The sequence below is a fragment of the Acanthisitta chloris genome, unplaced genomic scaffold (assembly GCF_000695815.1).
Source record: "Acanthisitta chloris isolate BGI_N310 unplaced genomic scaffold, ASM69581v1 scaffold10662, whole genome shotgun sequence".
Lineage (NCBI taxonomy): Eukaryota > Metazoa > Chordata > Aves > Passeriformes > Acanthisittidae > Acanthisitta > Acanthisitta chloris.
The window spans coordinates 26,565-38,157 of NW_008661043.1; the positions used below are offsets into that span (position 1 = coordinate 26,565).

The window sequence follows — 11,593 nt, forward strand, 5'->3', positions numbered from 1 at the left end:
TGCCTGACATTTCCAATGGGTTTGGGCTTTCTCCAGTGTAACACTTTCACTTGCATTTTTCACAACTAAAAGCAAACAAAGAGTCCTTGACAGCAAGGGAGTCTGAGACTTCTCTTGTTGCCTCTATTACCCCCCAGGCATTTCTTACTGCTGGGCTGCCTTTTCCACCTCATTCTGAAGGCATTTATTTATTTATTTATTTGGTTATTTATTTATTTAAATTAGATCTTTAAATATCTACTGTCTGTTCAGATTTCCAAATGGTTATGCTCAGGGCTATTTAGTAATCCAAGGAAAATGATGACATGCTTGCAAGGCAGCAATGAAGCCACTTGCGTATTAAGTATTCTACACCTAGCCAGCTTCACTGTGTGTCTAATACATCATAAAGTGACAAATGCAGAGAAGCCAAGCCAAACTTAGCAATGGTCTCTCTGTCAATGTTTTGTATTTAATTTGACAGGCAGATACATAATGCCAGGAAGAAGTGAAAGCATTACAACTGACTAATTAATTGCCTTTTAAAATACAACTCCCTGTACTTAGCCTGTCTCCTCACCAGATACACGTTAACAAATAGAACTGACTTAGCATTTGGGAGCAACTTATCATTCCAGAAAAAAATTGTTTACAGCAAAAATTCACACCAGGAAGTCTGGTCTGCCAGTCTGGACTGAGAGAATCAGTTGGAATTCTTTCAGATAAAATTCAGACCTTGTGAAATAGGTAAAACAAACACCAAAGACCTAGAAGAATTTGTTTGTGAGTTGTTGCCTCATGGTGCTTGGAAGGACAGTTCAGGACTCCTCTTCTATCCCAGCTAAGTTCTCAGATTCAGATTAATCTCGCAGAAGGTACCAAGTGTTCCTCTGCAGTACCATGGCACTGGCACAGTGCATGGACAGGGCCAGCTAAACACATAATGTGCTCAGGCACCTCCAAACAAAATGACTGATTTTCTGTTGTTCTAGACAATTGCACAACTCCCAGCAAGAATTCCCAAATGCACCAGCTCTTGGGGTCCTCCACTTTACTGTGGGTTTAGCACTTACACCACAGGTATATTGCTGTAGCACCTAATTAGTGTTAAGTGCTACTGCAATATGATCATCATTTCACTGACGGGAAAATTAAAGCAAAGTGTTGAAGTTATTTAACTTAGTCCACATAGGATCAGCCTTAGCTAAGGTCTTAAACGGGAATCGGAGGCATGGGAGGAAGTGCAATTAGACACCAACCCCACAGCTCCTAGAGAAGGGCCCTTTGTGCAGGCTGTACTTGGAATATCATTCAAAACAATCTTTTAGAAAATATTCAGGTGCCATGGCAGTTTGTTAACCCTTCACAGGCGATAACAGCTTTTGACAAGGTGGGAATTTCGGCACTACCCAGTCATGGCCTGACATTGCAGACTTGAATAGAAGGGGAGTTAAGCCCAGTGGTCACTGGTTTCCCTCCTATGGCAAGGAGCTATGCAGGGCCCTTGTCTGCCTGTGATTTGTGAAGTATGTAACACCTTTTGGGTGCTGCTACTCATCCACTTTCCAGCACCTCGAGTGAACAGAGAGGCAAAGCTTCCACAGAAACCATTTCCTCTCTACTAAAGGAACTTCAGGTCCATGGCCTCCTAATGTAGGCACCTGGGTTTCCTGCCTCACAGTGTGGGCAAGTTTTGCAGCTCAATTCTACTGGAGATTATTAACAAACAGTACTACCTGAATAACCAGGTGATCTCTACCTTTCAGCTCAGCTTCACTGTTATGCTGACTGCACTATCACAACCAAAGTCAAGAAGTCTCAGCTCAGGACCAGCAAAACTGTTTTCTCTAAACAGATTTCCCTAAGGAATAAAGAAACTGAATGCTGCCATATGGCCTGTAAATTAGGGCATTCTAGGTGGATTAACCTCGGGTCAGTACACAACTGTGACCATTCAGAAAGAACAGCATTTCAGACCCACACTGAAGTGGCAGCATAAGCAGCTTTGCAGTTTTGTGATTGTATTTAGTGGCTCCTGGAGCTGTACTGGGCTGGCAGCACTGCCAGCTTGGTAGATTTCTTCATAAGAAGCTTTTCCAAAACCTACAAATGAAGGGCATACTTGATATACTAGCAATGGCATTTTTTCCAGAACTTTTTCAATGAAATTAACTCTTGAAATCCAGCTCTCTGTACATACCGCAATGGAGCAGCTGATCAACCCTCCTCTCTTATGCACTTTCAGCAAGTCTTGAAACAGGTTCATCTGCTCAGAAATAATCTCACCATATTTGCCCTGTACCAAATCAATAGATTCTGCTACTGCTCCACTGAAATCCACAATGGCATCTGCAGCACTGCCTTCATCGAGGGCTTCGTAGGATCCAGCCAGCCTGAAGGCAACACAGAACATTCTCAGTTACTGCGGGGCTGTTACAAAACTTCTAATTTGGCTTGAATGTAGGTAATATATTTGTGTCTCACTAAGGAAAAACCAAAACAGAACAAGAAAACCCTCAGCAGATTGCAGACAAACCTTTCCTGGTTTCTAGGATCCTTAAGGCTTTGGGCTGCTGAAGTAGACTGCATTGCACTCCTTTATGATTCACCTTCTCCATGCAGATTAAAGAAGGACTTTTCAGCCCTTTTTAGGTTCTCTACTAGCAGCAAACTTAAAACCTATGGAAAGTCTGATAGAGTTCAAAGATAAAACAAACAGATGGATAGAAGGGGCAACACCAAGAACTAGAAGGACAATGTACCAGCTCATACTTTGCATAAGCTTTCTCCAGCAGTGCACTCCAGAATTCATTTTTCATGTTGGAATGGCAGTAGATCAACTTCCCATCCATTGTTGGTAGCAGATCATCAACAACCACCTCTGTCCATTCTCCAAGGCACCAGAAACGGAACCGGAAAATCCCAGCATATTTCTCTGGGTTTTTAGGGTCCCATTCTTGTTCATTAAAGTCTGGAATCACCTGAGAAAGCATGGAAGGGAAAGTTCACAAAGCGCATTATGTTAGATATTTTTCCAAGACCAGACTGCCCTAGAGCATGCATTGTGCTGGCATTCAGCTTCATGAGCAGTTGACTCTAAACAGATGAAGCAGTAAAAAAAGAGGGTGAATGTGGTACAAAGTGAAATCTTTCAGGAAAGTAAAATTTAAATTGATTGCAAAGACAAACAGAAGCCATTCATTGTACTCTCAGGGTTTGTTATATCTCTTTCCTGGTGCTCATCATGACAGTGGAGTGAGGAGGTCTCATAACATGAAAAATGAACTGTTAAAGAAAGGGAAGATTTGAATCCACCAAAATTCACCACTTATTAGTCCTAGAGGGAAAAGACTTTGGCTGATAGGCAGGGAAACAACTAAGGTTTAACAGCTTTGTTGTTACACACACACACATATCAATCACCTACCTGTTGCCAGAGGCTCTTCCTAAGCGCCAGGCAGGAGCATGCGGCCACAAACCAGCAGTTGCCCAGGATGCCCTGGTGTAAATCGTGGGAGCTGATTCCATTCACAAATAGGTGAGGGTCTTCACAGAGGTCCTGGCAAAGCAAACCGGAGATTACTAGAGGCTCCACTCCAGAAATGATCACAGCATCCTTTTCATCAAGAAAAGCAGAAGTAAATGATGTTACTGACACCTAAACTCTACACTCTTCTTCCTTCATTGCCAGTCCCTTGGCTGACATCCTGGAAACCTTCCTCTGCCAACAGCCCAAGTTACTACAATGACCCCACAATGACCCCAGCCAGACAACACCAAGGAAGGCAGAGAATGCTTGTTTGCAAAACACACCTCTCATTCTCTGAGTCTCATCTGGCTCTTATTAGAACAACTCATTCCTCCTCTCCCACTGCTTCCATGGCTCCATCTCTGTTTACATGCAGATTCCCACCAAAGCATAGCTGGGTCTTCCTGTGATGCCTCCCTGCTTCTTCCTACCTTGCCTGAAGTTCAAGGCACAAAGGGGAGCACTTCTAAGTATCACAGAGCATGGGAAAGGCACAGGGGTGTCTTTTGCAGCAGTATTGTGTCTGTTACCCAGAAATCCTTTGAGATACTGTTCTGCTGAAATGATACATATGTGCTCTCGTAGTCCTAGAGAGAACCTCTCACACAACATTTCAATGAACAGGTAATCTGACTGTCCCTTAACTGATATGGAACCTGCCAGTCTCAACCCAGTGATTGCTCGTGACAGTCTCCTGTCATTGCTTTTCCTGACTGGCTGAAGGGATGGAAGAGCTGACACTGATAAGAAATTCTGCTCTTTCACAGTATATTAACCCTAGGCAGAGTTCCTGCAGGCAGGAAATTATCTTATACCCAGGCATTAAAAATGCAGAATAAATCACTCACTCTCACTTTAACTGGAGATTCCATATTTACTGCAGTTTTTCCAGTTTGCTATTAGCAGCAGAGTAAGAACCTGTGCTCTTTACCTCATCGATTCATTGGTAATCACAGCTGATGATCCCAAAATACCAAGACTGCAGTCCAAGCCTGGCTACAGACCATAGGCATGTGTAAACCTTGCAGTCTTCCCTCTGATGCGGCTGTAACAAATCAGTGCCAGATGAACTTATTTTCAGAGGAAAGAACCGCCTCAGTGCTGAGCTGAAGGCTAGTTTTCCTGGGCTGGTTTAGCCAATGGCACCTGAAGTCAGCTCACAGCATGGAATTCATGGAGCTGCTGCCATTTTCTTCGAGAAAATTATATTTTTGCCATGAGACTTTTCTCATTAAATAACAGTTGAAACTTTACATGCCTCTTGGGAAACAAGTAACTGACCATTACATGACACTGTTCCTCTGTCAGGATTTCTTACATGTGTCTCCACTTAGAGAAATTTCAAAGCTTATTAACAGACTTTAATAAAAATCCAAATAATAAAATGGTGCCTACGAGGAAAACTGACCATGTACAAGATGCTCATCAGCATCATGGACAAATTCATTTAGTCTGCCTGGATGCTCTGATATGGAATGGCAACAGGGCCTTCAGGGTGGCATTTCAGCTGATGTACATCAACCCAGTTGCCTGTTGCAGGGATTGACATTAGTTGACTACTTGGTCTTCATGGTGGTAGCACACATTCCAGTTTCACATCCCATTTCCAGGCATCTCTGGCAGTAATAATTTCTGCTTTGTTTTTCCTTTCAAAATGCTATTTTGTTAGAATAATAAAGAAGGGATAAATGGAGCCATTGGGGTTAAAATTGTCCAAACTTTTCTGTCACTAGAGGAAGCCAAAACTTTAATTGGTTTTGAAAGAAATTAAGCACTGCTGTATATTATCTGGTATGCTTTGCTAAAAATAACCACATTAACATGTGTATCTCACACAGTCCTCAGAGTAAAAACAGAGATCAGTATGTGCCAACCTCCAAAACTTATGGATGAGATTAGCCTTTGCTGACCACTGGGGTCCAAAGCAAACATGGAACAGCAGAAATCAGAAACAGCACCTCCCTGTTTTGACTAGTCACCACATTCTTCAGGATCCTGTTGATAAACCCTTTCTTATTAAACTGCGTAGAAGCTCTGGACTTCTGGGACTAAAGAACAGCAGAAGAAAATGACATTTGCTCTGTTTCTCTTGTAACTGATTACAGCATTATAACAGCTTCTATGATGGCTGTTACTGTGTGCCAGGTGAGATACACAACACTCAGGCACAAGCTAGAGCTAATTTTAGCTGTTTTCTCTCTTCTGAGCTTTTTGCTTTTCACCACTTAAGCAATACAGCAAATTCTAAGGAATACTTTTAGCTATCTAAGCCACAATTCCCTGAACATAGTTAGAAATGTGCTATTTCAATATATTTTTCTTCAGTCCTTGTGAGGATCTTTAAGTATTTTTGGTTGCCCCAAGCATGTAAAAAAAATAGAAATGAAAAAAAAATTCCAATATTGCTCTCAGTGGTGATAATTTAGGACAGTTGAGGACCAAGCCCATTGCCATCAGAGGAATTACAAGGAAGAGAGACTGATGTGAGATGTGGTCCATTCAGGAGACCTGATGCTTTCTCTTTTGCTACCTAAGCACTTGGGTACTGAGTTCTATCAGAAGTACCTGCTCTGCAAACATAGTGATTTAACCCTAATCCCTTTTCTCAGGATCAGCCTGCATTATTGGGCTGTGAAAAACAGAACTATTATTACACATCATTAATGTCTAACAATCACACTATTTCTGATATAACACTGCTAATAAAAGCAGTTGTTGTATTATTTATGCCTGCAAGGAGCATTCCACCATCCAAGATGCAGAGCTTTCCCCAGTTCTCCCCTTACATGTGTACATAATAAAATAGACACCATCTGCAGAACTATAATTAGGCTGCACAGAGTTTGAAAGTGAGGTAAGAGGTTGCAGGACCTCGTGGTTCTACTGAAAACCCTGATGCTTTTACTTTCATACCAGACTTCTATTTGCCTGACAGAAGTCGATTTGTGTCACCTCCCATCCTTGCTGTGCTGTGTAGGCTTGAAATATCTGATATTCAGTATTTCTCAGCCACTGGTGCTGTGAGAAATAAAGTGTCTTACAAACCCTTTTTTTCTGATTTTACATGGTTTGTCTCTTTGTAACAGAGCAAGAACTGGTTTATGAGCAGACTGGGAGAACACTGAGCAGTCTGGAGATGAGAAACTCAGCACGGGATCACCGGAAATAACAGTGGGAGAGAATGTGATAGGTTAGTCAGTCCCAACACCTTATACTGTCTAAGTGTCCAAACTGGCTATCCCTAACCTACTTGTGACTGAAGCTTCTCTAACCTGCATTTCACATAGCCCATGAAGGAAAGCCACTTACTTCCTCCTGTCTTCAGCAGAGAAGTGCATTGCTGAGCTGCTCTACAAGCCCTCTGTGAGTGAACAGCCAGTTAGCTTTCCTGTCTACAGCAACCCCACAGTTAATCTACAAGCCTGTAATAAGTCTGTATTTCCTAGTTTTAACACCTGGTTCATCATGTTTTGTATCACTGGTGGTATGCAGTGCCCAAATTCAGACACTGGGCTCCAGGTGAAGATATAGCACTGCAGAGCAGGACTCAGTGATCTTGCTTACTGCAGCTGGAGGGGCTCATTTTTCTCTTTTCCCTTGAACTTTACATATTTGTGTTCACACTGTGATCCACACTCTGATCCTATTCTATGGACTTGCTGCCTAGTCATTCTTTCTCCCTAACCGAGCCATCAAGTCAAATAGTACCAAAGTGCTGTACTTTGTTACATTGCTGAAATGATGCTGAATTCCATCCTCTTTATTCCACATTATTTTCTCAAGATAAGTTTGAATTCTCAACCCAGTCAACTGGCTTGCAATCCTATTCCAGTCTGTGTCCTACAGCATTCCCCAACATGCCTTCCTAGCCCCTCTTCCAAGCAGTAATGAACATATTGATGAATACCAGACTAAGGGAGGTTTCTTCAGGACTCCATTGACACAGAGCCAGCTTGAGAGGGCTCCAAGTCAGTTATTTCACCAGCTGTACATCCCCATTACAGATGTTTGTAGTAATACAAATGTTCAAACTTTGGAGAGATATATTAGATATCGCCAAAGTCTTATGAAATTCAAACTATATCACATCTACTGTTCCTCTCTTAGTCACAAGATTGGTCTCACTGTATACCTGAAGGAAGGTAAGGTGATACATATTAGTGTATCTGTTCCCCTTAGCTCTGAAGATGCATCTCTTGGCATAAGTATTACCAATATCCATGAACTAAAAATGATACAATCTTGGTTACAAATAGGAAGACATTCAAAGGGTTAATTAACTATGTGTCTTCAGAGACACTGACTGAAGCTGCACTGTAAAACATTATGAGAGAACTCTGACCTCCGAGAAAAGGGAAAGATGATTTTTTAATGGATTTGGGTCTGTCAGCTGTCTCAGAAAAACAGATTCAGGGAAAGGGAAGAAGAATAAAGAGCAATAACTGCTTTCAACTAAGATTTTCGAAGGATTCAGTAACATTTAGAGCTTACTTTCTCCAGTACCCTTTAAAGAACCCAGCCCTAACATGAAAAATAATCGACCTTTGCTTGCACACAATGGAGACAGGCACTATCCTTGATTCTGTCAGACTGATCTGCTTAAGCCAAATATACCATTCCCTTAAATTTTTTTAAAGCAGTTTGAATTCTGTCAGAGCTGAGGATCTCTTCTCCTGTCATCATATCATCCTGAGTCAGGTCCTGTAGAGAGTCAGATCAGTGTAGGTAAGCAAGGAGAAAGGCATTTCTAAACATGGATGCTAAACTTCAGCTTTGACTGCAGCTGACTATGAACCAATCTCATCTAGAGGAAGGTAGCAAAGACAGCACTTACTTTGCAGTTGTATAACTGAAGAGGTAGATAAGATTGTCTATTCTATAATAAACCCCAGCTGTGTTGGCATGGTTACAAAATCCATTTCCAGACCAGGCTGTTTGCCAAGGCAATTGTAGTTAGCCCTAAGAAGCGAAGTAACTGAGCCCAGCTTCACTAGATACTCCAAAGTATGCAAAAAGCCTTTTCCTACCTTTTATGGCTGAAAAAAAAATCTGCCTATGAAATGAAAAAAGTGTTAGGTTAGAATCATGCCCTGAGGTACAGCTGTAACCCCTCAGAGGACAGTTCTCAGAGAAACCTCCATCCAAAGAAACCTGGATCAGATGTGACCTGACTTGAACAGCCCTTGCTGAGATCAGGCAGGGACTTTTATCAGTGCTGTTACACCATGTAAATCCACAAAAGGCAGGTGTATCTCACAGGTTTCTCTCTGTACACCCTGAACTCAGGATGTGTAATTCCTCTGCAAAATTTGTGCCCATTGTCTAGCTGTATCCACTGCTGAGAGCAAAATAATGCCCAATACTGGTTAAAAAGAAATCCATCAGTACATAGCAAGGGGAAGAAGATAGCAGTGTGCTCCAGTCTGTTCTAAAAGAAAACTCAGCTATCTGTGGATTGAGAAATGCTCCTTCCCCCTCCTCCCTCCTCCATCTCCAGGAAATCTTATTACAAAACCAAATGCATCACAGTCATTTTTATAGTCTCCTTTTTTTTTTTTCCATTTTCAGTTTGGAGCTAATGGTGACTAATAATCATCAAAAGCCATGAGTTTCAGCCTTGCCCTGCCTATGGGACGTATATTTGGGGAGGATATGAATCAATGTTTTGGAGGAAAAATATCCAAACATTGGGCAACATGGTGTGTATCTTGGCTGCCTCTAGGTTTCACCTGACCCTTGGAGCACATGAGCTTCTCTCATCCAGAATACTGATGGGGCTGGAAAAGGTTTAAATGATGCGCTGTAGGGGCTGACCTTATCCTGAACCTCATAATAAAGTGTTTACAGAAGCCCTGCGAGTCTAATGCCCCTGTGTTCCAGAAATCATTCAAGACTACAATGTAAGAATATTTGTTCTCCCAGGACCCTCGTACAAGTACAACAAACCATCTCTTGCCATACTGTCATAGTTTGTGGTGCTTTAGATCAGCATTCTACAGAACTGCAGCACATCTGTAGCACTTTTAGAGAAAAGTAGCCTTGTTTGAGGATAACATTCAGTACCACAATTTGTATGACTTTTCCTCATGAGCAACAATCACAGATGCCATTCTAAGGACAAGATTCACCTCAGGCAATCATCATGTTCTCTCAGCAAGGTGTCTAAACTCCCCTGGAACCAGGACACAAGTTCTTTCAAAGGGCAATGTACAGACATTACCTTCCCACTTCCTCCAGTGTTACCCTGCTGTAAGACTGGAGACCTGTCTCTCTACTAATCATACAAACCAAGGCAATAGCTCAGAGTGATTCTAACCTCTGTGAAACTTCATTCTCTGCTACTCCAATGCTACAACATCTGTGACATAATTTGGAGAGAAAAATTTAATCAAAGTATAATTTTAATTGGTTAAAAATATATGTATTTCAATTTCTTGAAAAAAGTAATTGTTTTCTATCAGGAAAGAAACCCAAGGTTTTCTTGCAAAATACTTTTACAAGAATTTCCTGTGATTTTTAGATGGTGATGCTCCATGAAAGACAAGTAGATAGAGTACTTGAAATTGGATGCTATTCACCACTAACTCCTGTGAATGTAGACATCAAAAGAACTGTATGAGCTGCCCACCAGCAGAAATAAGGACATGACAACTATGTTCCTTAGCATTTAATAAAATCAATCATAACTGAGCTCAAAATCATTATTAGCTATTAGAATGTGTGTGACAGCAAAAGGAGACCCAGCACATAGGGAAGAGCCCCTGACATGTCACACTCACTGCACCTGAGTCTACATGTGTGCCATAACCCTTTATTTAGGAGGCTAATTAGCACATTGCAACTGCTCCAAATGGGCTGTCCGTAGTCCAGAGAGATCAGACCAATTGGCCTTTTCTCTCCAGTGAAAAGGAGAGAAGTAAAGGGCATTTTCAAAAATGAAATGAATGTACAGTTCTTGTCAGAAACAGGTGATATAAGCCAATCTAACTCTACTGCAAAGAGCAACATACCAAAGCAGGGGAAATGTCTCAGCATTAAATTCAAGTACCAGAAGATGGCCAAGGTCAAAGACCATTGGTTTAGAACAAATCCTTGACATCACTTCCAGGCACACACTAAGGTGGCTGAGGTCAGACATGGGCTATAAGTCCACTCATGACTAAAAGGCCACCCACTATTTAGCTACAAGGGGTTTTTTTGCTTCTTCAAAACATGTTTTTTAATCACATTCTTGGACTAGTTTCCAAAGATGGGAAATTAAAACAATAAGAAAAGGAGGTTGGAATAAGTCAGACACAATTTTTCACAGCACTGGAATATTCAGCACTGCTCCAGTGTGGAATAAATAATTCCCAGGACTGGACTCCTGACTGTCCATCTCTGTCTGGGGAGGCAGCTATTTCCTTTGCCTGATAACAAACATCATTTTGGTTCAGTGGCCATGACCTTCCTGCGCTTGTCCAGGCTGACCTTATGCTATGTCTCAGGGGAAAACAGATGCAGATGGAATTCTCCATCACTGCCTTTTATGAAGAAGGGAATATGCTGTTTACAAAAGAATATTAAGTAGATTTTAGCAAAGTCACTTTTTTTGTTGTTGTTTTTGTTACTACACTGAACATTGTGTGGCAAAACTAAAGTCAAGTCATCTAAAAAACATTGTCTGGAGTTGAAATTCAGATTAAGCTGGAAGATGATTTGTTTTACTCAAAAGTAGATATTTCTTCCTTGCTCAATAGCAATGCACAGACTTTAAAGGTTTAACCATAGCTCCGTCCTAACAGTGTTATCATAATGGGGAGTCAAATCCTAGTCAGCAGTTGTGCCATTTAGGCATAACCCTAATAGGTGGTGTCTGCACTGCTTATCTGTCTCTGTCTTTTCAAGGTCACAGAATCATAGAATAACCTGGTTGGAAGAGACCTTAAAGATCATTGAGTCCAACCCTACCATCATTACTAGACCATGGCACTAAGTGCCACATCCAGTCTCATCTTGAAAACCTCCAGGGATGGTGAATCCACCACTTCCCTGGGCAGCCCATTCCACTGTCTGACTACTCTGTAAAAAATCTATTCCTAATAT

The 11,593-nt window shown here is 41.5% G+C and overlaps 1 protein-coding gene across 1 annotated transcript in view; it reads right to left on the reverse strand.

The window, feature by feature from the left end:
* Positions 1 to 3,538, reverse strand: part of LOC103797840 (calpain-5-like) — a gene marked incomplete at its 5' end in the record, with an annotated part of 24,381 nt that extends 20,843 nt beyond the window's left edge. Inside the window, 3 exons of the mRNA XM_009070075.1 lie at positions 2,180 to 2,372; positions 2,752 to 2,960; positions 3,407 to 3,538. Coding sequence (XP_009068323.1) covers positions 2,180 to 2,372; positions 2,752 to 2,960; positions 3,407 to 3,538 — 534 coding nt within the window. The remainder of the gene's footprint in view (positions 1 to 2,179; positions 2,373 to 2,751; positions 2,961 to 3,406) is intronic.
* Positions 3,539 to 11,593: the final 8,055 nt, after the last annotated feature.